This window comes from Filicampus tigris, chromosome 16 (genome assembly GCF_054856515.1).
Source record: "Filicampus tigris isolate MCC_2025a chromosome 16, RoL_Ftig_1.0, whole genome shotgun sequence".
Lineage (NCBI taxonomy): Eukaryota > Metazoa > Chordata > Actinopteri > Syngnathiformes > Syngnathidae > Filicampus > Filicampus tigris.
Genome location: NC_141232.1, coordinates 10,952,504 through 10,979,687, shown reverse-complemented (window position 1 = coordinate 10,979,687; position 27,184 = coordinate 10,952,504). Strand labels below are relative to the sequence as shown.

At 41.1% G+C, this 27,184-nt stretch overlaps 1 protein-coding gene across 4 annotated transcripts in view; it reads left to right on the top strand.

Annotated features, from left to right (window-relative positions):
- cacna1ha (calcium channel, voltage-dependent, T type, alpha 1H subunit a) overlaps window positions 1-26,277 on the top strand; it is a 77,625-nt gene extending 51,348 nt beyond the window's left edge. For 3 of the 4 annotated variants that reach the window (XM_086055180.1, XM_086055181.1, XM_086055182.1), the window contains exons 13-38: window positions 565-716; window positions 1,461-1,646; window positions 1,949-2,066; window positions 4,077-4,232; window positions 5,254-5,341; window positions 5,432-5,709; window positions 6,234-6,605; window positions 8,353-8,456; window positions 8,539-8,662; window positions 9,030-9,098; window positions 10,099-10,283; window positions 10,779-10,905; window positions 11,232-11,357; window positions 11,538-11,627; window positions 11,814-12,027; window positions 14,165-14,316; window positions 14,498-14,607; window positions 14,763-14,896; window positions 16,051-16,121; window positions 16,806-16,884; window positions 17,868-17,989; window positions 18,782-18,940; window positions 19,065-19,205; window positions 19,443-19,611; window positions 20,071-20,228; window positions 20,957-26,277. In XM_086055180.1, the coding sequence (XP_085911306.1) occupies window positions 565-716; window positions 1,461-1,646; window positions 1,949-2,066; window positions 4,077-4,232; window positions 5,254-5,341; window positions 5,432-5,709; window positions 6,234-6,605; window positions 8,353-8,456; window positions 8,539-8,662; window positions 9,030-9,098; window positions 10,099-10,283; window positions 10,779-10,905; window positions 11,232-11,357; window positions 11,538-11,627; window positions 11,814-12,027; window positions 14,165-14,316; window positions 14,498-14,607; window positions 14,763-14,896; window positions 16,051-16,121; window positions 16,806-16,884; window positions 17,868-17,989; window positions 18,782-18,940; window positions 19,065-19,205; window positions 19,443-19,611; window positions 20,071-20,228; window positions 20,957-22,324 (5,052 nt within the window). In that variant the 3' untranslated portion in view covers window positions 22,325-26,277. The remainder of the gene's footprint in view (window positions 1-564; window positions 717-1,460; window positions 1,647-1,948; window positions 2,067-4,076; window positions 4,233-5,253; window positions 5,342-5,431; window positions 5,710-6,233; window positions 6,606-8,352; window positions 8,457-8,538; window positions 8,663-9,029; window positions 9,099-10,098; window positions 10,284-10,778; window positions 10,906-11,231; window positions 11,358-11,537; window positions 11,628-11,813; window positions 12,028-14,164; window positions 14,317-14,497; window positions 14,608-14,762; window positions 14,897-16,050; window positions 16,122-16,805; window positions 16,885-17,867; window positions 17,990-18,781; window positions 18,941-19,064; window positions 19,206-19,442; window positions 19,612-20,070; window positions 20,229-20,956) is intronic. The other variant, XM_086055184.1, reaches the window with a different exon arrangement.
- The last annotated feature ends 907 nt before the right edge of the window (window positions 26,278-27,184 follow it).

The following is a 27,184-nucleotide window of genomic DNA, read 5'->3' as shown; positions in this document are numbered from 1 at the left end:
AAAGTAGAATTGCACTGCATCATACCAATAGCTCTCAAGCTCAAATTTGTAAAGGCAGATTGTTTTGTTGTTGTTGTTTCTTTATATCTGTAGATTCCAAGTCATGTGAGTCAGCAAAGGTTGACTAGAAGCAACTGGACTTTTCTTGTTTGTTGAATGTATTGTGTTTTTTATTGTTTTACGTAAACATTCAAAAATGATTTAGATAACTATGCTATTAAGCTAACAACATATGGTTTCTAAACTAAAGACAGTGGGTTTATAGTTGTGGCATGTTCCCTGAATGCAGGCCCTCTGTTGAACCTACTGGATCACTGACACTTCGGTGGGTTAAGTGGAACAGATCAGTGCTGATAAATTTGGGCTTTTCTGCTCTGTTTGATGGATTGGGCCTGACTGCTGCCCGGGAACTTGATTGATAATAGCTTGATTTGGGGCAGACTCCAAAGGGCTTCCCAGCTTTAGAGTAATAGCGTGGAAATATTAACTAACTTCTTTGGGGGTCTTGGCTTTTTTTTGTCTCACCTTTATCCCTAACCTACTTTTATTTTCTCATTCCTGCAGCCAGAGGAGTTGACGGATGTGCTTGAGATCAGCAACATCGTCTTCACTAGCATGTTTGTTTTGGAGATGGGATTCATGCTGCTGGCTTTCGGCCTGTTTGGATACATCAGAAATCCATACAACATATTTGACAGCATCATTGTTATCATCAGGTAATCAGCCTGGTTCTTATCTTCACCACATATATTTCACCCAAGGCCACTGCTGAAAGTATTCCATTCTACTTGTTAACCATTAGCTATGAAGAATTGCTCTATCCATCTTTATAATGTGCTGACCGACTCATAATGAGGCCGGCCGGGACTGTTTCATAATGTATAAACTAACCCACCATAATAATGTAGTATAATGACAATAACATAACGTGTTACAACAACACTTATGGATATGTACTCTACATAAAGTGAACTGGTGATCAAGTTAATGACTGTATTTCTTTTAAACTGGAATTGAATGGGAATTTAGTGACCAGTCACATGGAGTATTTGGGCAAAAGCATCGGAACTCACGGCCAATATGCTAATCGACCTTTCTACCTTAGTTGAGGAGAAACTGCCTTATATTCTATTTGTAGTTCATCCTAAAAATGCTTGATGGGGTTAAGTTTATGGGCCGGTCTGGTTCTTCTATGCTAAACTCATCCAATCATGCCTTCGTGGAATTTGGTTTGTGTACTGAGGTGCAGTGATTCTGGAAAAGAATTACACAATTATCCAAAATTTCTAAGGAAAAAGTCTACTCTAGCTTTGGCCTTGATTGACAAATGCTACAATGTTTTGTCCTATACTTGTGTCCAAAGAGTGTTTGCTGTCATTACTGAATTTAAAGACAGTGACAACATTTGAACTCCAAGCGTATCATTAGTCCTTGCTATTTAAATGTCATCTCCTTCTCAGTGTGTGGGAGATAATTGGTCAAGCTGACGGCGGGTTGTCGGTCCTGCGTACTTTTCGCCTGCTTCGAGTTCTCAAGTTGGTTCGCTTTCTTCCTGCACTGAGGAGACAACTGGTAGTCCTGATGAAGACAATGGATAATGTGGCTACCTTCTGCATGCTTCTGATGCTCTTCATCTTCACATTTAGGTATGTATTCATTATAAATTGATAAAAAAAATACTCATAACATATTTTTGCTAGTCCCTGATAGTGTAGTGGTACACACGCCTGGGTTGTGTGCGGGCAGCGTGGGATCGATTCCCGCTCAGTGACAGTGTCTATGTGTGCCCTGCGACTGGCTGGCGACCAGTTCGGGGTGTAGTCTGCCTTCGCCCATTGACGGCTGGGATAGGCTCCAGCAACTCCCCGCGACCCTATATAGGATAAGCGGTTTGGAAGATGACATGACATATTTTTGCTGATGATCATTAAGATGTTTTTCTCTGCAGCATACTGGGTATGCATCTGTTTGGTTGCAAATTCAGCCTTCAGACAGATGATGGAGACACCATTCCTGACCGCAAGAACTTTGACACTCTATTGTGGGCGATTGTCACTGTATTTCAGGTAAGTTGCACTTAAGTATGAATAATAATGATGATGATAATAATAATAATAATGAATTAAGCAATAAATAATGATCTAATCTTACCTTCTGTGTAAATTATAAGAAGATGAAGAAATGCAGGATGCCTTTCAGTGGTTCTGTTTGAATGCTAAATGCTAATGCTAATGTGCTCGAAGCACATGTTACACGTATGGCTTCATGGTTAAAGAGCGTGAGTACTAGACTGGCCTGCCAGCAGTCCAGACCTGTCTCCCATGAAAATGTGTGGCGCATTATGAAGCGCCAAATACAACAATGTAGACCCCAGATTGTTGAACAACTGAAGCTGTTCATCAAGCAAGATTGGGAACAAAATTAGACCTACAAAGCTTCAACAATTAGTGTCCTCAGTTCCCGTGTCCCAGCGTTTTCGGAACTTATCTGCTTGAACATTAAGCATCGTGTCTTTGTAGTGTATTAAATTGTACATTGCTGGCAACGGGCCAAAACCTCATAAGTCACAATGCTAATGGGTGAACAAACTTGCCATTTTTGAGCTCTCCTGAGAAGTTACTATTTCGCAGCACAAGGTTTTGGCCCGATGCCAGCGATATGTTTGAAGTGTTTTGCAAATCATCGAATTCTGTTTTTATATGTTTTACACAATGCCGCAGCTTCATGGCAATTTTGTTTTGCATTAAACAAGTATTGAAACTGTCTGAAAAAAAAACCCCACCAAAACTGACCTCCAAAAATACTTCTATAGGCTCACCTACAACTATCGATATCCAAGAATTGTATCAAACCTTCTGCTTTTGCAATGAGAGTAATATACTCTAATTATGTGTTGGTAAAACATTGTCCCTATGTTGCCAAATAAAGTATCCAAAATACTACAAACATCTCAATATGTGGCATTTCCAATCTAAACCACCACGTACTAAAAATGTTGCATGAAAGCATTTATTGTACTGTGTATATCTGCCATCAATTTGAACTCAGTGTACTTACTGTTTTAGCTGGTGATTGTAGATACAACATTTTGATGGCTTCAAATCCAAACATCCTACTTGTGTGTTCTGTATGTGGAACCATTTAAGGCACTTTGAGTGCCATGCCATTTTCAAGCCTTACTTCGAAAAAAAAATGACATAACTCATTTCGAATCTTCCTAAAGTCAACATGGGCTACGTTGTCATCTGAAATCAAAACTGAAACTTAAGTGTGTTTATATGCTTGTACATTTGAAGATAAATCCTCATGAGCCAAGCTTCCTTGCCAAGCTCTGCTCATTAGTCAAAGGCTGACAAGTAAATTGTTCTTACGTGCACCCACCACTTGTCTAGCCCACTACTATTTTGTTCTAACCTGTGCTGAGATACCGTCCAACCGTTCAAGCTATACATGGATGTCTCTTTGTGCTGGTATCGGAGAGAGATGCTGAAGAAGCATTTATGCAGGCTTGACTCTCCTGTGCTGGAGTACTGTATACTTGCTGTACTTTTGTGGACGATGCACTGACATGCACAGACACACAGCTACACAAACACGCACACGGATGCAGCCAAGCTAACAGCGCAGTGAAATACCGCCCTGCCATGGGGCTTGAGTGGGCAGAGAGCTTTCATGCTGCATCATGAACAGTGTCCTAGTTTTAAATGCTTTCATCTCTGGCATTGGTTTAAAAGCTACTGCACGTAAACACACATACACGTACACGCACGAGCTACGCATGCACACACTCACTCACATAGACCTTGCTTGTCATCTTATAGTAATCCCTTGTGGAAGACGTTGAAGTACTGCTGCATGATGGCAGTAAAAGTAGCTCTTCTCAACGTGAAGAACACTTAAATACTGCAAAAGTGTTAAAGTTACTATTTCTTAATTTTTTTAGTGTGTTTTTTTTTTTTTTTCTAATCTCAAAAAAAAAATGTCCTCAACTCACATTATCCTCATGGTCTTTTTATTTCCAAAGTTCCTGTTTTTGTAGCGTTATAAGTTTGATTTTGTGCCTTATGAATGTGCAGATTTTAACCCAGGAGGACTGGAACGTGGTGTTGTATAACGGCATGGCCTCCACCTCCCCATGGGCGGCTCTCTACTTTGTTGCCCTGATGACATTTGGAAACTACGTGCTTTTCAACTTATTGGTGGCCATCTTGGTTGAGGGCTTTCAGGCTGAGGTGAGTCGCATTGTTTGAAGTTAGCTGTTGTTTTGTGTTTTGTTTATTCTGAAATGACTCGATTAACACCTGCTCATCAGATCCAGTACAGGGGCTGTTTCAAGAAGAATGACATTTTTAATAAAAATGATACTTTTGGCTGACACTGTTAGAGAAATAGCAATGTATTTATTTGTGAAATAGTATGGCTGTCATTTAGCGTGGTGAATTGCGCTGCATCATAGGATAAGATGGTGTGATATTTTGTCTACCTTATTTAGTTACATGAGAGGCGCGATAGTGGAATCGTGCTACATTGTTTCTGACAGACAACAGACAATTGTCCAGCCAAGGTGGGCTTATTGTGAAAGCATTACCAGGACAGGAGAGAATAGATTTATGTTTGCTTCTGAGCAACAACTCTCATTCACTGCAGTGTGCAGTGTAATGGCCTTGTCTTGCTGTTAATAAACTCCCAGTTGAACCATTCCGGGGCCACAGGTGCAGCCTCTCAATTACAGAAATGTCACATCAAGTGAGGGATCACTGTTTTTAAAAAAGGGGCAAAAGGATGAAGATTACTGTCGAGCGGTAGCACAAACTGGAATCAATTTGATGGTCACTCTTTCGTCTCCCAACCTGGTTACGGTGCGCACCCATGGAGCACAACCCACCTCCAGGCATGGTATTGTCTACAACGATTTATTCCCTGGCCTCAGACAGTTTGAATCTGTTAACTGCACCAAGTTGACACAATTAATTTTGCCTCATGACACTAAACAATAGTTTGGTGGTTTAACAAATATCAATACAAAAAGAGGGTGGCTCATGGATAATGTCCAGGACACCAAGAATACAGCTGTTCCTAACAGCTTTTTATTGTTTGCTTTGGCCCTTTGTCCACACACAAACTGCCACTTAGATATCAGAAAACTGGATTGAGTTCAATATATTCAGTATTGAACTAATGTCGAACAAATCAAATACTTTTGTGTTACTGAAATTGGGTAGTTTGAATGTAAATACAATGCGTGTTTCTTAGGGTGACGCAAATCGCTCCGAGTCAGATGACGACAAAAAGTCAGACAACTTTGAGGAGGATGAGAAAGTAGAGCAGCTCAGAGACACGGGTAGGTGAAATACTGGTTAATGTATTCATCATCATCATCACAGACACACTATTGCATCTGAAACAAAAATGTCACCTATCCTCTCTACAGAGCTAAAGATGTATACTCTGATGATGACGGCCAACGGTCATGTCGACCCTCGGAGTTCGATGGCTCCTCCCATAATCATGCGGACAGCAGCCACTCCCATGCCCACTCCAAAGAGCTCTTTAGGCCCGGAGTCCTACCTGGAGGACGAGGTCATGGCCAGAGAGGGAGTTCTGCAATACGGAGAGGTCGGACCTCCTGAAGCACGGACTGTCCATCAAGAGTCTCGCCGTGGAAGCGCCACCTCCATGGATGCCTTAACATGTGATCAGAGATCTTTGGTGAGCTACAGATCAGCTTCTTGTCCACCCTCACCAATAAAAGGGCTTCATCCATTCAGTGAATTGCTCAAGAAGGACTGTATTGCAAATAGCAACTATCGCGTTAGATCCCTTGCGGTCATTGTTAAATTCATCAATGCATTTAGAACCGGGCAAACAATCAAATCCGTCGTCTTAATTATGTTCACGGCAGTTGTTTATGTAAGTAGAGAATCACTGTTTATGTCATTAACATTGCTTACAATGTCTTTGAAAGACACTCAGTAAACTCATTTATTATGCTCTTAACTCATTTGCTAAACTATGCATGACTGCGCTTAGTCACTGTAATGGATGTCAAAATAAACTCACTGTAACTCATTACATCAGCTCGGGCTGAATAACATTGAAAACCTTAATAATATGTGAATTACACTGTTAAAGTCTTTACCTGGATGGTCAACCAGTTATTTTAGGATCTATTAGTTTTAAAAAGTCTATTTAGGTGTTGTGGCGCTGAGTCCTTGTCATTCCTGTTACTGCAGAGCCACTCCAGTCCGGCGCGCCGCTCCCCTCTCCTTCCGCGTGGATCCAGCTCGTGGGGAAGCCGTCGTTCCAGCTGGAATAGCCTGGGAAGAGCGCCTAGCCTCAAAAGGCGAGACACCAGCGGCGAAAGAGAGAGTCTGCTGTCCGGAGAGAGAGGAGAGGAGGAAGATGGTGTGGATGTCAACACCGATGCTGTCGGGTATGACAACAGAATCCAGCCGGACCCCTTGGAGCTGCTGCAGGCGTCCACTCTCTGCCCGGCCATCGCGGCCCAATATGGCGACTGTAACGGGGGGAGCATGACTTACAATTCCAATGTGAACACTGACTCCAAAGACGACTCCTTGCCTGAAGATGACATTGATGATGACGTAAGTTGCCATGAGTCTTTACGATCAAAATCTACGTTTTGAGGGAGGGAATCTACTGGTAGATGGAATGGAATCTTCCTGATGGGACTGAGCCTCCATATAAAGGTTTAGAATTGCCTATAGATGCCGCGAGATGGCTGCAACCACTTTTGTCTAAATGAAACACTCTCTTCAACGTTGTTTATTGGTATCACAATGGCACAAGATGGTGGCAAAGTTCTACTTTAGTTTAAATGAAGCTTGCTCTAACATGTTTCCTTGGCACCAAGATGTTACTAGATGGCAATAAGTTTTCATTCTACTGAGCAACTACAACAGCTATCTTTGGGGGAAGAATCGGTGACACAGTTTCACGCCCGGAACGTTCTTGCTGGGTTACAGCAGTGACCGCTTTTTCTCTCTTTTCTACATGTTTCAAGTTCCCTTTGTGACTCAATTTACAGACAGTTCTTATCAGATTATCCTTTACCCCAGCCTTTGTACTTTTCTCATTCGTTAATTGGGCGCAACGCATCTACGGTATGTGTAAAGTGTAGTGCGTATTCAGGCGGCAAAAGAATGTACCCCACCGTGGTTGTGGATGACCTCTGTCTCGACAGGTGGGTGGTTTTATTGCCTGCAAATTGAATTTAGTTAGCTGTAAAAATCTGCTCAAATCCAGGCCTCCTCCTGGGCATACTGACCCTTCTGTCACTGGGCACATGCAGGCAGGAGTGTGTTTGAGTGTGCACTTGAAAGAGTATGTTTCAGTGCGCATATGATGTCCCAGCTTAAATGTGTCCGTGGTTACCTGAGCAGTAGGTTCCTTTCACTCCCCCATTTGGTAGCACACATATAAATGACAAATTGCAAATGCCGCAGAGCAAATTCGTTTCTCAGCACTTCTGATTACGTGCAGAGTTGCTAAAGTTGAGAGCTTGTTATGGCCTACTATCAGCAGCTCTACATTAGCAAAAAAAAAAAAAAACATCCATTGATCTTTTGAATCTTTTTTAAATCCATCTCTTTCATCATCAATTCATGTCATGTCTTATTTGATGCCTTGTGAATTTTGAATTAGAAACATACTTGCTTAACAGCTGATCTTTAAGTATTGTATAGGCTGTTCTATTGGCCGTATTTGTTCATTTGAGTGGACTATTTTATTGAAAAACAGATTTATTCTGCTCAATACAACACGTATCGTGGCACGGGTTTCGAAAATTCTGAAATTTATTCTCTTTATCCTATTAAATTACATTTAAAAAATAATATTTAATGGATTAATTAATCAATTAGTTTTCCAAAAATCAAACAAGTAAGTGAAGCAAAATATGGGTGATGCTAATTTATGATTGACTGAGAAAGCGATGATCTTTTCTCATTTTACTTATACATTTACTTACTCAGTGTCAAATCTGGATTTGTGTTTAAATATCAGCAAAGCTGTTATTCTGCTGTATTAATGGCAAAAGGTGGATATACAGTTTGACTCCACCTTCTTCCATCTAGTGCAACAACATTTCATTGTTCTACCTGTCGCTATATGTCACTGGCATGGATAGATCAATACTACGATTTAATACAAATTAACAATGATTTTTCGACGAATTTAGTTAAATTGGATAATTTTTCCATGGCACCCCCGATGACCTTCACGACATACTAATGTGCACACACAGTGGTTGAAAAGTATGACGGTAATGTATTCAATTTATGTGCGTTGAGCAGTAAGCCGATGTTGACATGTAATGTCTGACTCATTCAGAGTTCTCTTTGCTACGTGATCAAGAAAGAGCTCCGCAACATGAAACCTCGCTGGTGCAAAGAACATGAAGAATGGACGTTGTACTTGTTTTCACCAGAGAACCCGTGAGTCTCTTTTCCTTTCTTTATGGCTCTATGTCTGTGAAAATGAAAATTTATGGATCGCTTTATTTGTGCGCCTATTTAGATTTCGTGTGTGGTGCCAAAGTGTGAGCTCTCACAAACTGTTTGACCATGTGGTTCTGGTTTTCATCTTCCTCAACTGCATCACTATTGCTCTGGAAAGACCTAATATACAACCTCACAGCACGGTAAGACGCAGTGATATATAATCTGGTTAATATTAATCGTAAAATAGTTACCCGCGCTTAAATATGAATGATGTCACTGTCCAATGAAAAGCATGTATCTCCGCATTTTCTAAAACTCCTGAAACTTTTTGAATTTTACAATGCAAAACAAAACAAAAACACAAAATTGTGTATGAGAGCAACCTGTAGGCAAACTATGAAATGTGGAGGACTAGACTACATTTTAAAAAGCTGTAAAACATGATATTCCGCTTATCGTTAACCTATTCCCAAACACTTTTTCATGGGAATATTTGCGGATAGTTTGATGCATTGTTATACAGTATTACAATCAGCACGTAATCTTCATCTCTTTCTTCACATTTAGGAACGAATATTTCTCGGAGTGTCCAACTATGTTTTCACTGTGATCTTCCTAGCAGAGATGGCCATCAAGGTAAATATCACAGTTTAGCCACACTATTGAAAAATGACGGCGCCATAGTTACCTTGAAAAAGCAACTTAGTTACATTACTGATTACTTGATTTTATAAGTAACTCACTTTGATTAGAAGTTACTTTTTTAGTTACGTTGAACAAATGCCGACAACCCCGCTTAACATAAAATCGACAACCTCTAGTGAAAGTTTAGTCGGACTCGCCGACGGACGGACGTTTAAAATTAGAGGCGGACCGGCCTATAGATAGGTACTATCCCCCCGCCCCCCACACACCCCCCGTAAAAAATGCGAATGATGGAGGACGGAAGGGAACCCCCCCTGCAGACGGATGACGAATAGCGGACGCTCAATTTTTAGTAAAATGCCCATCTCTAATCGTGACTGGATTTCCATCTTCGAAACGCGAATCTCTCTACTTCCTCCATTGTTATTTATAATGTGGTCGAAACGTGACATGGGAATGCTAAAAAGTCCCAGAATGCTTCACTTCAAGCTGTAAACACCATAGCTCCCCTTTTTTAAGTATTCAATCAGAGGCAGTTGTTTTACTTTTATTTTTTATCTAGGAAAAGGGTCTTCCCCTGTATTTTATTATATCTTAAATTTTAGTTTTGTACCATATACACGCACGTGGGAACGCCATGAAACATTTGTATTCTTATTCAAGTGTTTTCAAATATTCCTCACTGCTGCACCCAAGAGGCAGCCAATGGTATTACCACTTGGTAGTACGTTATAATTAATTTGCCAGCGAGAGTTCTGTGAGCTGTTTGCCAACATTATGAAATGCTCAGCAGTAACGAAATGTGACTTTGCAATGTAGCTGTAGACTCATTACTTCACTGAGACAAGTATCGCGTTAGGTTAGTCATTACTGTAAAAAAAAGATATTTTCGAGTAATGCGTTACTTTCTTATCACTGTTGAAGAATGCGGTTAAATGCATTCAATGAGTTATAGTTGAGTATATGCCGATGTTGTGTGCTTCCATGTCAGGTGGTAGCGCTGGGGTTCTGCTTTGGGAAGCAGACCTACCTTCAGTCCAGCTGGAACGTTCTGGATGGTGTGTTGGTGTTTGTGTCTCTGGTGGACATTCTGGTCTCTCTGGCATATTCTGGTGGGAACCGGATCCTGGGTATCCTCCGAGTTCTACGCTTGCTACGCACATTGCGCCCACTCAGGTACATAGTGAGTTTGTGCTTTTGTAATATCCAACGCGTCCTTAAAGGGAACCCGAGCATGCAGGCATTATTGCTGTTGGTCATAACACTTGAAATATTGTTATTACTGAAACAATCCTAAATATTTAATACATATACTGACCTCAGGAAGTTACCATTACTTTGTATGAGAAATGTGATTCTATGGCATACTGCACATTACTTGAATTCAATGATATCAAGTGTATTCCAGTAATGAATAAATAATGTCGTTGCAATATGAATCACTGAGGGAAAAAAAAGTGTAGAGAAACCGTGGTGATGTATGCATGTATTTTGTACAAGTATTATGTAATGTAGCTTTTTCAAGTTACACCAAAATGTCTGTTTTCTTTCTCTGAAATGTATGAGAAGAGCCTTGTAAAAATCAGTCCATACTGTCTATGTATAGCAACATACTTTCTCACATTGATGCTCAGGCTGCCATAAACATGGTGTTATGTTTGTGTATTCCAGGGTGATCAGTCGGGCACCAGGATTAAAATTAGTTGTGGAGACCCTCATCACTTCTCTTCGGCCCATCGGCAACATCGTCCTGATCTGCTGCGCCTTCTTCATTGTGTTTGGCATCTTGGGAGTGCAGGTAGTTCTCTATATACGCTTTTAATTCATTTGCTGACGGACATTTTCAGACACACTTTTACCCTAACGTTTGAAAACAATTGGAAAAAAAATTCTAAATAAGTTCTTAGGATTGAATGGCTGGACTGTGAAAAGACAAATGCATTTCTCAATGGCAGCGAATGAGTTTATATGATCAGCAACAGAAGCGATACATCTAAATATGCATAACTTCATGAAAGTGTGGGACATCCTTATGTTCTTGAAATTAATATTCGGATGTAGAAATAAACCTGGTGTAAATAACCCAGTTTTAAAAAAGGCGTATTGGTTCTTCCTGCTCTCTAGCTATTCAAAGGGAAATTCTACCACTGTGAAGGTCCCAACACCAAAAACATCACCAACAAGTCGGACTGTCTGCAAGCCAACTACGGCTGGATACGAAGGAAGTACAACTTTGACAACCTGATTCAGGTATCGGAAAAAAGTACAAGAATGAAGTAAGACCAATAATGTCCAGCTTTTAAAAAACTGCAATCGGTCTCAGATCGACAAACCTTTAATGCTGTCAAATACATATTAACACAGAATTCTATGAAAGGCGGACAGAGGGCTCCTGTGTGTTGACCTTCCATTTCTCTTTTTCCAATCCAGGCTCTGATGTCTTTGTTTGTCCTGTCGTGTAAGGACGGCTGGGTTAATATTATGTACGACGGCCTGGATGCGGTGGGAGTGGACCAACAGGTAAAATGGTCTTGATCCTTGATGAGGTTATCGTTTAAAGTAGCAAACAACTGTACTGTCTAATATTTTAACTTTGACCCAGCGTTGTTATCTTCATCATTTATTTTCAACAATATTATTATCGTTCTGGCAGGTATTGTAGCTTATGCGTGCTATGAAGTGCACTAAATTCTCTTGTCTTTTCAGCCTGTGAGGAACCACAACCCGTGGATGCTGCTCTACTTCATCTCATTTCTGCTCATCGTCAGCTTTTTTGTCCTCAACATGTTCGTCGGCGTTGTGGTGGAGAATTTCCACAAGTGCCGGCAGGACCAGGAAGAGGAGGAGGCCCGCTTACGGGAGGAGAAGAGGCTCAAAATCATAGAAAAAAAGCGCAGGAGTAAGGAGAATGGAGGGGCTGGTCGGTAGTCTATTTTTCTGAGCACTGCCTGCTTTCAGAGCCTGAAAAAAAAAAAAAAAAAAAAACTAAATGAAGGGAAATTTCAGACGACCACTGAATAAAGTAGGGAGAGTTTTACAGACTGGCGAGCTCACACTAAGGCGTGGGCTACACCACTCTGTCGCATGTAATTGCATGACTGCTGCCCAACTTTCCCTCAACACTGCATGCAAAATCATAGGAAATCTAATCTTGCATTTCAATCATCCATGATGATAACACATGCGCATGCTCAAACGTTTTTCACCTAACCAAAGCAAAACAGTACACCTTGTTTCTTGGAAACAAATGACCAACTCTGAGTTTTCAATGTACTCCCATATGTGTTTACTTTCTTGCAAAACAAACAAACAAAAAAGCAGCTTTCCCTGCATGTGATAACGATTTGGACGCTTACTTTGCTCATTAGAGTGTTAGGAAATTTGGTGAGCCAGAGGCATGTCGTCATACGAGTAGGACATTTCCTGGTAACATGCTTTGACTGGCAGACTCAGAAACATAGCAGATGCTGTTACTGCTATATAGTAGCCTATACTGTATGTTGAGTTCAGGAGAACCTATGTGAATGTGCAAATTAAGAATTATGCTTCCTGCCGGCAGAAATATCAGTAACACACCACCTACTGCAAAAAGCAGGTTTGAAATGCTTCTATTGTTGCTGATACATCAAGTCAAAATGAAAGGAAGTGGCGGATTGTCACTTCCGCTGTGCCATCCAAATGCAGTATATGGTGTGGTTAGTTCATCTAATGATTTTCTCACTGGTCTAAAACGGTTCGACCTCCAAAATGGCCGTCATGATGTTTTAATGCCAGTGTTTGGCTGTCATCCGTGCAAGAAAAAATATGTTTTAGACAATTGAGTGTCAGCAACTCGGATTATTTTTAAAAACTCATACGGCTGCTGGGTCTTCAACTTCACAGTCCTAATCCAAAGCTTTATGAACATTTACTAATGAAACAATTGGAATTGAATGCGTTAGGCTCCAGAAAACAATTAGAGGGTGTAAATACTGTGTACATGATTGAGAAAGAAAGCGTGTGTTGTTGAACAAACCCCTTAGTGAGCCCTGTCAATTATATTTGTGACGCATGTAAGCACGTTGGAGACATGCACTCATGCATACATCCCATATCATTCATATGGACATGTGAATGTGCAGTCAAAACAAAATCCATGTTAAGCAATTTGGATAGCTTTAAATAAGCAACATAAATATTCCGTTGAGTCCCGTAGTTTAAAGGCATTTATAGTTTGTTCGTAATCAAAACAATTCATGAGAATCACAATACAAAAAGACGATATCAGCTTTAATTGGCACTGTGAGAAAATTATTAATGAAACAATTCATTACTGTGCTTGTAGTTTTTTTCTAATCACAACTTTCTGCATACTCAGAGTCTGAGATGCCTGCATTGAAATAGCTAATAGCCGTGAAGAGGCAAGTGAATCATATTACACATATTCGGGTGTGTAATCACCAAAAATCACAACTGAAGACTGATTCATCGACAGATAAAATGTTGTCATCTACAGTATGTTAATGAATCATGTTTGCTCAAAATAATGCTAGCCGGCTTTAAGTTGACCACAGGTGCTTTATACAGATGTCTCATGTCCTGCTTTACTCAGGTTGCTTGCAAAAAGCAGTGGTGTGCACTGACTGTCTTTAGGGTGGAGGCGAACATTTCTAGCGCACTCCTAAAAATAGTATACTTCATTGTACCTTTAGGTGTACAATGGCTTGTCACCGTGGCGTCCTTATCCCTTAATTTTTTTTACAGCTTTGCAACATACAGTATAGCTCTCTTTCTGGATTTGGAAGATGTTTGAAGTCTAAAAATGAGCCCTATGGGTCCCATTAGTGTAGAATGTAACTTGAACGACTGAAGTGGGCTCCTGTGTTGCAGAAGAGTAGAACTTCAGAACCACATAAGTGTGATGCTTGCTGTCCTTTTCCCTGCAGCTCTTAGTGTACACCACTGGGCTCATCATGTTTATGATTCCAACCATCGACGCACCCATTTGATTCTCTCTCACTCTCTTGTGTTTTGTGTGTAACTTTTTCTTTGTTGGTTTTCACCTGTCTGTGCTACAGAGGCCAAACAGAGGCCCTACTATGCTGATTACTCCACCCCGCGTTTGACCATCCACACACTGTGCACCAGTCACTACCTGGACCTCTTTATCACCTTCATCATATGCATCAATGTGTTCACCATGAGCATCGAGCACTACAATCAACCCCAGGTAAGCCCTCCGCACATGCCCGTAAACATTACCGCCAATATCTGAATGCCTTCAAATGTCCCATTTAAATTCATAGTTTTCTGTTCCATTGCCTTCAGAAGTGAAAATTTGCATTGACTACATGTAGCGACATTACAGCGATATGCTGAGTTGGGATGATTGTTTGCCTGTGTGTGTCCAGTATTTGGAGGAGGTTTTGAAGTACTGTAACTACGTGTTTACCTTCATCTTCGTCATTGAGGCCCTGCTTAAACTTGTGGCGTTTGGGATACACCGATTTTTCAGAGACAGGTAAAATAACATTTAAATGTATAGCAGCACTTTTGAATTTGCCAGTCAACTGTGCTGAGAATATATGATGAGGTTAGATCCTAAAAAAAAAAAAAAAAAAAAAGCTTGATCTCACTGTATAAATGTCTGTTTTGTTCTGTTGTTTGTTGGCTTAGGTGGAATCAGCTGGATATAGCTATTGTGGCTTTGTCCATCATGGGCATCATCCTGGAGGAGCTGAAAATGAGTGCAGCTCTTCCTATAAATCCTACCATCATCCGAATTATGAGAGTGCTCAGGATAGCACGAGGTAGACACACACACACACACGCACACACACACACATTCCAGCAACTTCCACTTCCACTGTTTGTATTTTGACATAGTTTTTTCCCCATGGGCAATAAAGGAACAAAGATGTATCAGCTATATACTGTATAGTCATTTACTCTGCATATGCAGTGTGTGCACATATATACCTGAGATAATACTAAAATACATTTTTCTGTAACCCACCTAGGTGGGGGCATACCTTTAATCGTTCTCTTTTATCTTAGTTCTTCATCTTCCCAGTGCATTTTTCATCCAAATCATTTTGGAAAGGCCCTTTTCTGTGGTTGTACCACAGTGCACAAAAATGATTATTTATTATGTAATGTTTGTTCATCTCTCTATGACGGTGATGTATAGTGACAGGACAAATAGTTTCCAAATAGACGGCACACTCTAAAAACAGTTGGGTTAAAAATAACACCATTTTGGGTCAAAAAAGGACCGATCCACAAATTGGGTCAATTTGACCCACTTTCTTGCATTGTTTTGTACAAAGCAGCCCAAATTATGGGGTTGTTTTGTACAAAACTGCCCATTTTGGGGGTTGTTTTCTGCAAAACAACCCAGAAAGTTGGGTCAAATTGACCCAAGTAGTAGATCAGTCCTTTTTTGACCCAAAATTGTGTTATTTTTAACCTAACTGTTTTTAGAGTACAGAAGAAGACAATTCACCCGTTTATCCACTTGTTGCTATTCACAGGAGAGCATACTGTACTAGTGTTGTGTTTAAGTAAACAGGCCTAGAGTTCACAATGAGTAAGTAAATGAGTAATCTGAACTGAGATCAACATGATTTCAGCATACTGTATATACCTTTTTTGACATTTTTGTTTGTTTGTGTGCCGTGAGCTTTTTCTCCATATAAGTAAAAGAAATACCTTGGCTCAATCAAAGTTGAAAAAAAGAATCATTATCATTGTGCTTTTCTTTGTGCATGCGCCGTCCATAGAATAAATGTTGAACAACAACTACAAATGGTCTCATAAATGAATAGAAGTGCGACTTTCCTTTTCGGGGATGATGTAGTGCTCACAATTGGACAGCCACTGAGAAGCAAATTAGCCAAAAGACATCAGTGACCTCATTGTGTAAAGTGCACTGTTGAAGGCATCTCCAATGTCTTTTCTGCAGTACTTAAACTCCTGAAGATGGCCACAGGCATGAGATCTCTGCTGGACACTGTCATGCAAGCGTTGCCACAGGTAGGTGATTTGTTTTTTTTATTCTATTTATGGCCATCCGGGAAGATTTCATGCCTGGTTCAGACTCGGCTCAAAGTGTATGATGCACATGCGGTTACTGACTCGATTGCTCAACTATTTTCTAAATGTCATGTGCAGATAAGGTTACTGAGTGCATAAAAAGGCACGAACTAGAAAGAATATAAAATACCAGGACGCAGACTAGGGAATATCAATTTACTGACTGCTTTGCCGCAGCTCCAGCTAAAACAAGGAATACGTTCACTTTACTTCAAAAACTGGGCTACCAATATTGAGGCTCAACTAGGGAACATGTCATGAAATATCTGTTCATCATGTTTGCATCAAGGTCTATACACGCATGGTAGACATGGTATCTCCGAACAGCAGCTAATGTGAAATACAATAAGAAGGTCTTTAGGCTGTCTCGCAATACACTGTATTACTATGACGATGATAACGATTTTAGGGTTTGCTGGGGAATATCTAAAAATAGGTAGGCAGGGTATTAACATAGAATAGGCAAAGTTCTTTTAATTATATTTAATGGTATTCTGGTTCCTTATTGTAACTGATAAAAGAGCATAAAGGTGTTAATATGTTAATTAAAAGATCGACCTAAACCCGTTTGCACTGACACGTTCACATTGTTGGAAAGGGGACTAATGTCTATTTTACATCCAGGTGGGAAATCTTGGTCTCCTCTTTATGCTGCTTTTCTTCATCTATGCCGCCCTGGGAGTGGAGCTCTTTGGCAAGCTCGGTACGTCAAAACACATCACTCTACTCCCATCTGTTTCTGTGCCACCGTAATATAAGGGAGCTGTTCAGTGCTGGAACAAAATGTAATTTGCATCATCACATTTATTTACAAATTGCTTCCTCGATAGACCATCTCCACCGAGCACATTTGTTCTGAGACAAAACACCGAACTGGGGATTGAGTTTCATGTCCTAAAAAATAATATGCCTGTTTTTGTCACCATATAAAATGAGGCATTTACACACAATGTGTGTGTTTCTCAAAGCCTTTTGATGTTATATACGTTTATTTATTTATTTTTGGCTAGCAGTAACTGAAAATATTACTGCGTGAGAGTCAGATGTAAATGTGAAATTTGCCTCCTAGTCAGGTTTAGTATGATGTAGCAAAGTCAAGCTGTAAAATAAGCAAAAGACTCTTGGCTATTAAGATTCAAAGCTTAATGTATTTAATGGTGACAAAGCTTAAAAGTACCAGATAATGACATAGTAGTGTGAAATGAAACCATATGAGGATCAATATTTTGATGTCTGTTTTGACATCTTGATTAAATTGTATAATTCTTATCCTGGTAAATACAGTATATTGTAACCAGCCAAACACAAACGGCTCTGTGGTGGCCCCTTAAGCAGCAAAATGCACTCGTTTTTAGCCATCTCTGGGGCGGCCATTTTGTCTTCTGTCGACTGAAAATGACATCACAACTGCTCACAAAGACCGATCACGACTGACCTGTTTTCTGATTCTGAGCCGTGATTGGTCGTTGTGAGCAGTCGTGATGTCATTTTCAGTGGACAGAAGACAAAATGGACGCCCCAAGAGATGGCTAAAAACTAGTGAATTAACACTTATTCCATATCGAGATATTTATTAGAATGCCCTGTTTTAACTAGTGGGCTTGCATAGATCAATTTCTTGTAAAAAAAAATGTTTGCGTTGACTTCCCTCTTTAATGAATGAAACTGTGCTTGTGTGTTTATTAGAGTGTAATGACAGCAATCCTTGTGAGGGTCTAAGTCGTCATGCTACCTTTGAAAATTTTGGGATGGCTTTCCTTACACTGTTTCGAGTGTCCACTGGAGACAACTGGAATGGCATTATGAAAGTATGAACACACTCATTTTTGCACACACTTGCACTCTCGCATGATAGAAATGACCTCCAAAACCAATTATGGAATAATAAAGAACTGAGCAGTCTTGGCGCTTTCACATCTTGACTTTTACTTCACAAAAAAAGTAATTCATGATATTATCCCAGACGATGTGAATCATATTAGGGAGACAATGTTATTAAAGACAAGGACAATCTGGCGTACTCACTGAGACTTCAAGATGGTGCTCAAATGTAATATAATTCAAGCAACAGTAGATTAGGAAGGAGCCTTCAGGAATTGATACTGAGATGATGCTCCAACTGAATTAAGGTATACAGTAGATGCATGAAGTTGCACTGAGGTCTAGGTTTGTAATAGAAGGCTGGAGACAGGAGCAAATACAGTATCTACTTTAGACAAAGATAACTGACCACAATCCAAAGCAACATTATTTGCAAATTAAATGTTAAGCACTATTTTACATTTAAAATGTTAAGAACAATCGTCAATGCCACACAATGCTTAAAACACAGTCCTGTGTGAGTATAAAAATTGGAGACATTTCTTGCAAAAATTAAATAAGCCAAATGTGTCTTCAATCTTATTGAGCACCTGCCTGCAATGTCATTTTTGTATTCGATCTGGCTTTGGAATGAATACAAATAAACCCCATCCGTCCAGCAATCTATAGATATTCCAAGGCTCATATGGTACTAACTAGTAAGACTTGAAAGATGACTTTTTTTTGTTTGTGAAAGTGTGCCTTTGCTTCCTTTCGTGCCTTGGCTGAACGTTCCTCAGGACACATTGCGAGAATGTCATCCAGAGGAGCGTCACTGTCTCTCCTATCTGCCGTGGGTCTCTCCCATATACTTTGTCACCTTCGTGCTCATGGCCCAGTTCGTCCTGGTTAATGTGGTGGTGGCTGTGCTGATGAAACATCTAGAAGAGAGCAACAAGGTACACTTTGGAACTCACCTTTTGACTCATCTTGCATCATGACGGCCGGTGTTTAGCAGTCTCATATTATTATTGATAAACCTCCAAAATTTCCAAGTATGCCAAGCTGTGTTTATTTTTATAGGAGGCGAAAGAGGACGCAGAAATGGATGCAGAAATTGCCATGGAAATGGCTATGGAGCAGCAACGCAGATTGAGCGCGACTTCCAGCAACAGCTCAGGAGCAGGGACCTTTGTTGGGCCGTGTCCACAATCGCCCGGCCAGGTAGCAGCCACCTCTCATCTCTTGCACTGTGTCAAGCACTTGACAAATCATGACTTTCAAATAAAGTTAGAGTCCCACTTTATGTTAACTGGTAAAAACCCTGTCAAGCAAGGAAAGACTTATTGGGTTCACTTTATGTCTAGGAAAAAAAAGTGTGCAAAACAGGTGTGGGTTGAGTGTATGGTTGCCATTGACCATTAGAGCTATTTAGCGAGTGGTCTCTGTCTCCCCCTAAAGGAGGAAGAGGTGAAGTGCGGAGAGGATGCACAGCATGCATCTGAGAAGATGTCAGTATCCAGGATGCACTCTCTGCCCAACGACAGCTACATGTTCCGACCTGTGAGACCTGCTAGCGCTCCTTACCCGCTGGAGGAGGTGGACGTCAGTGCTCAGGACCAACATTCAGGTAGTGGAGTTGTTCTGTCACATGACATAATCATGTCTGGACCAGTGGAGAGTTACCCGACTATTCACCTTTTAATTCTGCCGCTATTGCATCACAATTATTGAAACAACCAATACTATAAAAAAATACAATGTAACACAATGCATCATAGATCATACATACAAACATATATATATATTTTTTTATCAAAACATACTCACCAGAGATTCTAATAATTAAATGGTTTGCATATTAGCATAATTGCCCTCGTCATTTTTTAATGTTACCTGAAAACAAGACAAAACACAACAAATTCAACAAACAAAAAGAGTCAATTTGCCTTGATTTCAACCTTTGCAGATTACCTTGACCTGGATGACTGAAAATCTAGACAGAATTAAAGTAAAAAAAACATACTTTTGCATAATGTGGCCCTGACCTTTCCACTGAACTGCAAACCTGCTTCATCTGCACCTTCAGGCTCGCTGACATCGGTCCGTTCGCAGCCGTGCGAGAGTCGCACTCTGCTGCAGGTTCCTGATGTTTCCCCTGTTCATCCGCGGCCGCTACCTTCCATCAACTTGCCCCGCATCGCCCCGCCCATGCCCCACCCCTCGCCTCGGGCCCTGCGCAGACAGGTGAGACAAGCATTAGTAGGCTGACAAGCATGAAAGATTTGTGTCCCCACCATAGCAATGGAGCTCCGCTGTTAACTAAGGACACTTGTCTTTCTTCTATTGATGCTCTGTGTGAAAGGTACCACAACAAAATGGAAGATATGCTTTCCGCAATACAGTGAAACCTGGCTATTCACAGGGTATAGAGACTGAGCTCCGCCACGTGTTGCGACAATCTGTAAAAACGCCTTCCCAAAAAAGGTTTCGTAATAGATGCTACAAGATGGCGGCGAAGCACTTTTTTTTTTGTCTAAATGAAACTCTTCAACTGACTTCAACATAGTTCCTTGACACCAAGATGTTGCCAAAATAAGACTTTGAGTGCTTTGGCCTGCCGAAGAACAAAGACAGCGAATAAGTGATGTTTTTCAGCGAATAACAGAGGCTTGATTTAAAAACATATCCCTAGATGTTTTTGCAAATTCTTAACCCCAAATGTGCATTCGTTGATTGTAATATGAAAGGTGTAACGGAGTGTGTGTGAAATAGAATATTGAAAACCAGGTACCAGGACGAGTGAAGTTTGACACCCGTGACTCGCCTCTTGCACTTTTTCACAGATATGTACTGAATACGTCACACCGGATGCTGGTGCCAACATTATCACCTCAAATTACACCAAATTTGAGGAAAGTGTAGCTTGTTGTTGTTAGCATTGACAATAAATAAACCTGTCGTTGGTTTTGCAGGTGGCAGTGAAAGTGGATTCCGTGGAAGTCCAAACTTGTGAGCAACAAGAGAGGCTGAACTCTGTCCATCTTCCTCCGCCGCCCCCTTCAACGCATTCTCCCCTGAACCCCGCCCCATCTCCCCTGCCTCCTCCCCCTCCCTCCTCCCCCTCAGCTCTTTCCCTCCCCCCCTGCTCCCCTTCTCCTTTCCCACTCCCTTCCCTGACTCCGTCTCCTCTCCCTCCTTTACTGTCTTCCCCATCCTCCCTCCCTCCTCCACCGTCCTCGCCCTCGCTTCTCCTCCCTCCGCCCCGCTCTCCACGCTTCCCGTTGCGCAGTGCCAGCCTCCACCGCCCCAGACCGCCCTCCGGCGCCTCCCTCTTTGACCCGGCCGACGAGGAGGTGTGTCACATCACCAGCTTGGCCCGCCACAGGCAGATTGCCGAACAGGGAGGCAGACACGAGAGCAGAGTGAAAGCGGGTCGAAGCCACTCCCTCTCTCCATACACTGACTCGACCTCGTCGACTCCTCCCTCTTCATTGCCGCGGCCGTCCTCCAGGAGCCTGCTCGGAGCAGAATCGAAGGATCGGGACTTTAGGAAGGGCTTCAACGCCGATCCCCAGGGGTTCCCGCACAAGTCGTTGTTATTATCTGCCGGTTACCTCGACGACCATCGGCGCCACTCCATTGAGGTGTGCCTCCCACAAGATGGCATGGCCAGCGATGACCAACACATGAAGGCGGAGCTTCACAAAGGGAAGGGCAATTTCCCGATGAGGGTGCAGTCATTTGGCGGCGGACACCGGAAGAAGAAGACGAGCCCCCCCTGCATATCCGTCCACCCGCCTTCGGAGAGGGAGCACCCGCCCTCACCCCCAAAACTGGCCGACTGCAGCATGATGCTAAGACGGAGGACGCCGTCTTATGACTTGACAGCTCACACGCAGTCAAACAAACAAGACGTCTTTGCCGACGCGCAGGCGCACTCGCCGATGCATCGAGCGCTCACGCCCGTCCACGTCCCGCTCCAAACACACTCGCCGACACACACGCTCACACCCTCGCCGACCTCGACACCCACACCTGCATACACTCCACCGCCCCCGTCCACCCCTACGCACCCACCCATCCCGATCAGCCCCAACATCTTCATCCAGCCCCACGCGCCCCTCGTCCCGAGGCCTTTCGTACAGACGCGCCCCATTTCGCCCGCCGCGAGGCACGCCGCTCTCACGAGGGACTGCATCCCCTTACCCCAATTCACTTTCGACCAACCACAGTCCAGATGCTTGTCGGATGCAGATCCTGCGCCGTGCGCTTCACCTTTCGACAACAATCTGGGAACCGGTGCAGGATTCACCGCAAAGAACCAGAGGACCGCCCAATGAACATCAGGAAGAGGAAGTGAATTCACTGGTCCAAAATCTCCCGAGCCGGAGAACATGCTGACCTCAGGAGTATTGGAAAGAGATTTTTTGTCGGATGGATTCTTTTGTTTTCATGAATTTGGAAGGTCACTGACGGACGGACAGACACCGGCAACGACCCGGTACAAAATCACAGACAATGGATCTACCCAGCTCCACTTCGGCGGCACCGAACAGTTAAGGACTAAAGCCACCTAACTCTGTAGCCAAAGTTTTTTTTTTCTTTTTTTTTCTTGACGCACTGTCTTTACCCACGCGAGCCAATCAGGAAGCAGCGTCTGGCTGACAACCTCTGACCTTTACAGGAAGCGGTTTATGAAGTGCAAGCGTGGGGCGGGATTGTGGGATATGCAACTTCAGGTTTTCTACAGAAGTTCTGCTTGCCCCTCCTCTGCTCCTTGATCACATTGATCCGAGCAGGTGTGTGTGTGTGTGTGTGCGTGTATCCGTGTTGTTCGAATGAGTGTTTGTATGTTTTCGTACGTCTATTGTTGTTGTGTCGACATGTGTTTTCTTACACTTCTTTCTTGACAGAGAGGGGGAGCAGGACAGAGCTGTAGTGTACGTTTATCTGTGTATCTGTGCAGTGTAAATAAAGAAAATACTTTATTTGGTGAGATTAAAATAGCTCTATCCATATGCACATATTTTTATAGAGATCTAAAGTGTTTTTGCACACAAGTTTGAATTTCAAGTTGCTTATTTTTCCTCGGTTATCCTCTTGTGAATGTATGTTTCCTTTAGAACCCAGAGAGGGGCGGGAATGAAGGAGGCAAATTCTCCTCAATGGGATGCAGAGGATTGGATTTTATTTTTCTATTTTTAAGAATAGCAGAATCATATGTGCGTGGTATGTTTCTGTGGTTTTGTCTCAAGCTCGTATGTATTTGGTGTCTTGATTACGGCCTTCAGGAGTGGGCTCAGTGATACAAGTCAAACTGGTTTGAAATTCTACATTGAACAGATTTGGGGTGAAATTATCATCTATTTAAGTTGTGCGTGAGAATCGAAAAAGGTTTGGGTAAACCTGTTGGAGATTTATTGTCTCTACTGATAGTGAAAACTTTAAGGAAACTATCAGTTGTCTGAGCTCTGATTTGTTCATAGATTATTTAACATTTTTAGGATTGGATTTACCAGTAATGGAAAAAAACATCTCCTCCATCATTAAAAAAAACAAACTTTAATGGCATTTTGAAGGATCCTCCCTAACTGTGGTGTCACACAACCACAAAAAATGCAAACCAAAGAAAAAAACAAAAGACGATCTTTGCAAGATTTTACGAGGTCTGACTTTTCCCTGAAGATGTTGTACAACCCCCTTCGGCATGGATTTTAGACGTTCCTCTGTATGATGTATTCTAATAATAACTGATTAGACTTTAATTTCACAAGTTTGGTGAGAATTTACACTCCGCTCTTTGCATAACCAAATTAAATAGACATTATTTCCTTGCGGGGATATATGAAGAAAAATGGAAATGACCAAAAAATGAATCCTATGCCCTTCACCCTTTGCTATGCCAATTAGTCAAGATATTCAAACTGGCTAGCAAACTCGTTTCAAGTTGTCCATTGCATCACTGAGCCTTCCTGCTGAATGAGCTGTGACCCCATGAAGTGTTTCTGTACATCTAAAGACGACCAAACTAACTTACTTACTAGATATGTGTAGCCAGAGTGCAATAATATTACTAGATTTATATATATATATATATATATATATATGGAAAATATAGTAATCCACACTACGTTGATCAACCACACTCTTACGTTCATACGTACCGTCAGAACTATAACATCAATTTTTACATGAGGATTGACATTTTCTGATACTTCTGGCCTTCTGCATGCAGAGAGTGGCTGGCAGCAGCGCAACGTACTGTATATATTTCTCCAAACGCTCAGGCTTAACTACTAATTGTTTTATTGTAAGCAGAGAGAGCGACTGAGAAATGTATCCTTTCGATCACGACATTAACAAGAATTATTTGATGAGAAGGCTGTGGAACGGAACTTGAATTAGCAGTAATCACATATTGTTTACTTGAAAATGCTTTATTTATTGACGAAACTCCAATTGGCTTTGAAATGGTCGACTTTTTTTTTGGTGGAGAAATACAGCATTTTCAATGCTGCGTGTTTTTGGAGTATGTATGAGCAGGACTCACACAGCCGCAATGATGCTCGATGTTGCTACGAAATCAGACAGTCAAAAAGTGTGGATGACAAACACAATCCTAAGCCATACAGAACATGGCAAAGCACAATATGTATATACTGTATAATATTTCATTTTGTCCATAGTCACGTAAGAATAGAATATAAAGTTAATTTGAGTAAGAAAACAACAATGAACACGGTTGAACACAAGCTTTTGAAAACAATGAATTGTTCGATTTACAAATATAAATACTGATAATTGCATTTGGAATGATGATCAATATGACCATCATACAGTATGTCTACATTTTGTCATTAGGACCCATGCATTGATCATTTAGAAAACCAGAACAATTTCAGATCATGCCTTAAAATTCGAAATTCAATTGGGTTCATCTTAAGGAAGGTTTTAAGTGTGATCGTTTATTATTAAATCGTCATATAGCTTCCACGATTCCATTGCTTTTCTCCTGTCGTGTTCTGAACAGAAAAGATTTTGTGGGTTCGAAGAAGAATAAGTCATATTTGTTCGTCTTGCAGGTCCATCTATGTGACCATGGCTTATTTGTTCATGGCGTAACCTTTGTTTGTTGAGTTTCTGAAGAAAAAAATGGCTCATGGACGATTGGAATGTTGTTGCTAAATGAAGGATTCTGACTTGTCGCTCAAACACTTTCTGCCAAAACGTTCTGTTTTGTTTTCGTGTCGTCTAGCACAGATTGTGGCTCATGCGAGGTCTTAAGTCTTTTAGTTGGACCTAATGCAGTCTAGTCTAATCTACATTTTGCATAAGCAACTTCTTAGTTTGGTAGAGTGACTGCATCATTTTTTTTTTATTGTTATTTTATTTTTTTACAATTTACAGATCTTTGGATCTCAGTATTCAACTCCTGTTTTTGAGGACGCAGTTTAGGACTATTGCATGTTCTAATTTAGGAAAAAAAAAAAAACCTTTGGGAAATAATTACCTGGATGTTTTAGAACTTTTAATATTTGCATTTTCAACTGTTTTCCATTCGTAGACTGACTACCTAAGCACTGGGCTCTAATTAATTGGTATCTGATATAGTACTAATTAAAAAAAAAAGAAGAAAAAAAGACCCTGTTCTTTATTGTCCAATGCAATACTAGGTGGTTGCTGTATGAGGACACTTCCTCATCATTATACAGTTTTATAGCGGGACATGTAAACCTGTTGGTCATGAACCAACATGCTTTAATTGTTAAGGTGAACCTTTTTTCACTTTAGCATTTCCTCACAATACGTTCAACATATTAGAACTTTGCAAACAGATGACTTGATACAAAATATATTTGACGTAGGAATAGCCTCAGCCTTTATGCTCTGTAAAAGCCTATAGTTACGTTACGGTACATTATTCTGGCTTGACAACAACTCAGCCTCAAAGTGAAGCTGACGGTCCTCAATGCACCTCTGTTTCAGAGCCTCTAAAGTTCTGCAAATCTAAATGGGACAAACCAAAAGTCTTGTTGCCTCTCCTCTCCCCATTGAACCCCTCGAGTGGCTGACCCAGATACCCCTAAACCCCCAGGCCTTATAATGAGGGGAGTTGGTGTCTTGAGAAAGTCTGCAATAAAGTTATCCACCCCTGAAAGAGCAAAAGAGGAAGGGAAAAGGGAGGCACTTTCCACGTTGTATCTTTGATGATTATTGTGTGACGGCCTCATTGTCCCGGAGGATGTCCCCTGACAATTAAAGAAAATAAGATGAGTTTTTCATTTAAATGAAACACTTTGTCTGCTTTATTTTTTCATCTATATGTATTTATAGAAGGTTCACTTTAGCTTGTGTATATGTACATCATCATTACTTGTAGACTGTGCAACCGCATTCACTTCCACTGATAATGATGTGAAATTTAGCTGGTAAACTGAGGTGGGCATTTTGCTAAATTAGCTTTCTGGTCCGTCATTCGTCAACAGCTATAAACTAACACATGTTTTATTTTAAAGTTTAGCTTACCTTAACCATGAATCCTGTGTCACATTGTTTCCAAAGGCACAATCTTGGTGGTCTCCATCTTCTTCTTTCTTTTAGTGGTTGGCAAATAACTTCTGAAATGGAGTGTGCGGGGAGGCAAAATACCATTTCACAACCTCCCAACCGCACTCTTTCCAAAAATAAAAATAGAAATGTAAAACTGAACTCACAAGAAGTTCTCTGTAAAGCTTTATTTGTATTCAAAGCAACTTCTTAGTTGAGGAACTGATAATGCATACCGCCACCTGCTGTACTTTTAGAGTCAATGCATCTTGGGTCACGTTTCCGTCTCTTTGGCATCCGTCAATAATGGACTGTGTGGTCCATTTGGACTTGACGGATGAAAATCCACTTCCCTCTATGCTTAGTCCATCTTTTTTTCTTTTCTTTTTTTTTTTAAAGTTTCCCGTCCATCATCTAACGTCAGCAAAAGGGGCGTCCGTCATAGACGGATAGACTGACCGGTCCATTTTTCAGACAGAATGCCCACCTCTGCTGGTAAATATAACAGCATCAGCTCAGTGCAGTGCCAACAGCTTTTAGGCCACCCTACATATGATTATATCACACAATTACAGCTAATTACAGAATACTATAATATTAATAGAAATGGCATTTAAAACAAAAGAGTTTCCAATAAATATAAAAATTAAATC